The 3,674-nt window shown below is 32.3% G+C and overlaps 1 protein-coding gene across 2 annotated transcripts in view; it reads right to left on the bottom strand.

Moving 5' to 3' along the window:
* The window catches only part of LOC106468048 (uncharacterized peptidase C1-like protein F26E4.3), a 17,885-nt gene that overhangs the window by 9,820 nt on the left and 4,391 nt on the right, over nucleotides 1-3,674 (bottom strand). For both annotated transcript variants that reach the window (XM_022396355.1, XM_022396354.1), the window contains exons 3-4: nucleotides 1,290-1,394; nucleotides 234-324 (exon numbers count right to left, since the gene is read on the bottom strand). In XM_022396355.1, coding sequence (XP_022252063.1) covers nucleotides 234-324; nucleotides 1,290-1,394 — 196 coding nt within the window. The remainder of the gene's footprint in view (nucleotides 1-233; nucleotides 325-1,289; nucleotides 1,395-3,674) is intronic.

The raw sequence follows: 3,674 nt of genomic DNA, 5'->3' as shown, positions 1-3,674 counted from the left end.
CTTTAGATGACCTCCAACAATAATTAATACCAACTTATCTCACGATATGGTTTAGATGACCTTCAACAATAATTAATACCAACTTATCTCACGATATGGTTTAGATGACCTTCAACAATAATTAATACCAACTTATCTCATGATATGCTTTAGATGACCTCCAACAATAATTAATACCAACTTATCTCATGATATTGTTTACTGTTACTTCACGGTATCACATCCCAACGTACCTCACGGTATGGTTTAAATGTCCCTAAACGATAACGGATTCCATATTCGAGTGTCCGGCCCCAAAAGAAGGAGTAGTTAGCGGCCCGCCATCTGTGGACAAAAAATGTTTACATTAAGTGATCTTGTCTTGTTCCCAAAATATTTCTTCATGTCATCCTATTTAAATTTATTCTTAAGGTAGGCTATTCTATTTGGTGTTTTAAATGTTTTGAAAAGGATTTCGTCTTTTACTGAATTGTTACGTTTAGGCTTAATATACATATCACCTGCCAGCCATTCAATGAAACACATAAAAACAATGTTTTTAAAAACAACAATCAAATTTTAATCACAGCTCTACATGTTTCGGCAGTATTTTGCAGCTATCATAATTTTTTTATACATACAAGAACAGCTTTTTTTGTACAAATTGCTGAATGTTGTGTAAAAACGTTAGTCCTAATAATGGTATTGAAATACTATAGGAACATGTAGGATCCCCGCCCCCGCCATCCCCAGTGGCACAGCGATAAATCTACGAACTTATAACGCTAAAATCAGGTTTGGATACCCGTGGTGGGCACAACACAGATAGCCCATTGTTTAGCTTTGTGTTTGATATATATAAATAAACATTAAAATAAAAGTCCGAAAAAACATTATGTGTTTCATTGGACGGTATTATCGGTCTATCATGTGATATATATTAACAAACTAAGCCTAATCGTAACAATGAACTGATAGACAAGTGCGCCACCTAGTAAATTTAAACTTCCAGTTGAAACAGCTATATTTTTAATGATGCATGTGTAGAAAACGCCATTATTGTATATTATATATATATATATATTAAAGTTATTAGGCCTAATTCACGCGGCTTTGAGATATAAGGAAAATCTGGTCGAAGTTAACCATTTTTTTAGGGTTTATTAAATAATTAGAAGTTTTAACAGCATGGCAATCACGAGTTTATTTAGTATATCAGAAAAAATGCTGATTTATCGCATTTTGTTTTGTAAATTTTGGACATAAAGACATTATATCTACAAAGGAACAATATATAAAAAAAAACTTACCCATAATTCCCTCGATTAATTACATCATTGAGTTTCGGCTGAATGAGACATGGTTTATTTTCGCACACAAATTCAAACTTCTTGGGGGCCGTTTTACGACATTCACTAGAAAGATATTTCGAGATGATTTTTCTAAACTGCCCACTACATCAATCTTAACCTAAGGTTCAGTAAATTGCTCACTGACTTTACTGTCTCCCCCCACCCCCTCCCACTATTGTTACTTATAAGAAGAGTCATAAATTTATCTTCTTCTTTTATATATATATATAGTTATTTAACATACTTTATTATGGAGTCAGCGTAGCTGGACAAAATAAATTCAGGATAATGATCCAGTTAGTGGTTCTTTGTTTTATCGAATATACCAGGAGGCGTTACTCAGTGAAGAGTGACAGCTTCGATCAGAGTAAGGATGAGCCATCCTGAAGTTCTCTCCTCCACATACTTCCTTATTAAACCCTAGAGCTCGTGATGCTCGCTACACCAAATCTCAGCTGAAGGTTAGGACAGGATGATTCACAGATCTATAGTGAAGTGATTACACGCCAGGGGTTTTACTGTGATTATCGACCTAAAGATTTAAACGTTTTCTACTTCCTTCAAAGCTGTGGCCAGATTCTTTGTTCCACCTTATGAAAATCACAGTTCTAGTGTTAAGGATAGGTAGTTGAATAAACCCTAGAATATGGGGGTCCAGATCCTATCGGGTTTTTTTAAAACACATTTTTTTTAAAATTACTTACGTGTTAAATTCTCGACTTTGTTAACTGTGTATTTTATATACAAGAACTCATAACATTACTCAGTATGCGAACCCTAGCGGTAGCGAACAGTATAAAAAAAGTTGGTAATTTGAGAATTAATCTAACCCTTTAGTCCTTGAAATCATGTTTATTTATTCTTAAGCACAAAGCAGCACAATGGGCTATTCGTGCTTGGCCTACCACAGGGATAGAACCCAGAATCTTGGCGTAATAAATTCCCAAACATCCCGCTAAACCTCCGAGAAGCAAATGCTTAAGAGAACGGTTAAAGCCTAATTGTTGTAATTATATTTAACGGAACAGAAAATATAAGGCCTAATTTAAAAAACGTGGGGTAAACATCAACTATCCCTAACTCGTTCCTGTGTGGGAAGTGCACAAAGAAATAATGAATACCTCTATTATCAGGACGGCCTGATAATAGAGGTATTCATTATTTCTTTGTGCTTCCCTCACAGAACGTGATAACAGAAGTATTCATTATTTCTTTGTGCTTCCCTCACAGAACGTGCCTGATAATAGAGGTATTCATTATTTCTTTGTGCTTCCCTCACAGAACGTAGGGCACGTATTGTCCCTGATTCCACGTCTCCAAAAATGGATTAAATAAAAAATAAGCTATATAATATTTCTGTCTTGTAAATCAGAATGTCTTTATAAATAATTATAAATTTTAACCATAAGTAAAACACTGTGCTATTCCAATTCACTTTAACCTTTCATTAAAAACTTTAAAATCATGACATCAATATATTGTTGCTGTCAATAAAGAAAACTTATCTATTTTAATCATCATCAACAATATACCCAATTTTGTTGCTTCGGTTGCAAATAATATATCAATTTATTTAATTTATCAAAGTAATTTTTCATAATAACATAAGAATAAACATAATTTATTCACTTCTGTCGGTACACAACATATAACATAAAACAATATATTTTAAACATAGTTGTAACGTTTATGAAAAAATCAGGTAAAATTAATTAAATTAACGAACATAAATACAAAAGTAATTAATTAGTTTATATAATTTTTATATACACTCAAGATGTAAAAATACTGACTTTTTTTAGACAATTTGTTCAAGAAATATAGAATTTTTAAAGTTTTGTCGTTTTAGGGTTAAGCTCAATCTATTTATTATTCACATAATATAACATTAAACCCATTCACTTCGTTTCTCTTCCAATACAACAGTACAATAATCTAATTTATTTTAATTTTTACCTGAAAAGAAACGACATACTTATCGTGCTTTAGGATATAATAATTATACTTATGCTATTTGCTCATAGTTGTAGCCAACAGATATTCGTATATAAGCTTAACTCACTATAGGCCTACTTATCGTGCTTTAGGATATAATAATTATACTTATGCTATTTGCTCATAGTTGTAGCCAACAGATATTCGTATATAAGCTTAACTCACTTTAGGCCTACTTATCGTGCTTTAGGCTATAATAATTATACTTATGCTATTTGCTCATAGTTGTAGCCAACAGATATTCGTATTTTAGCTTAACTCACTTTAGGCCTACTTTCGTGCTTTAGGATATAATAATTATACTTATGCTATTTGCTCATAGTTGTAGCCAACAGATATTCGTATATA

This window comes from Limulus polyphemus, unplaced genomic scaffold, assembly GCF_000517525.1.
Source record: "Limulus polyphemus unplaced genomic scaffold, Limulus_polyphemus-2.1.2 Scaffold2849, whole genome shotgun sequence".
NCBI classification, from domain to species: domain Eukaryota; kingdom Metazoa; phylum Arthropoda; class Merostomata; order Xiphosura; family Limulidae; genus Limulus; species Limulus polyphemus.
The sequence above is the reverse complement of the archived record's forward strand: the minus strand, read 5'-3'. Positions and strand labels throughout refer to the sequence as shown.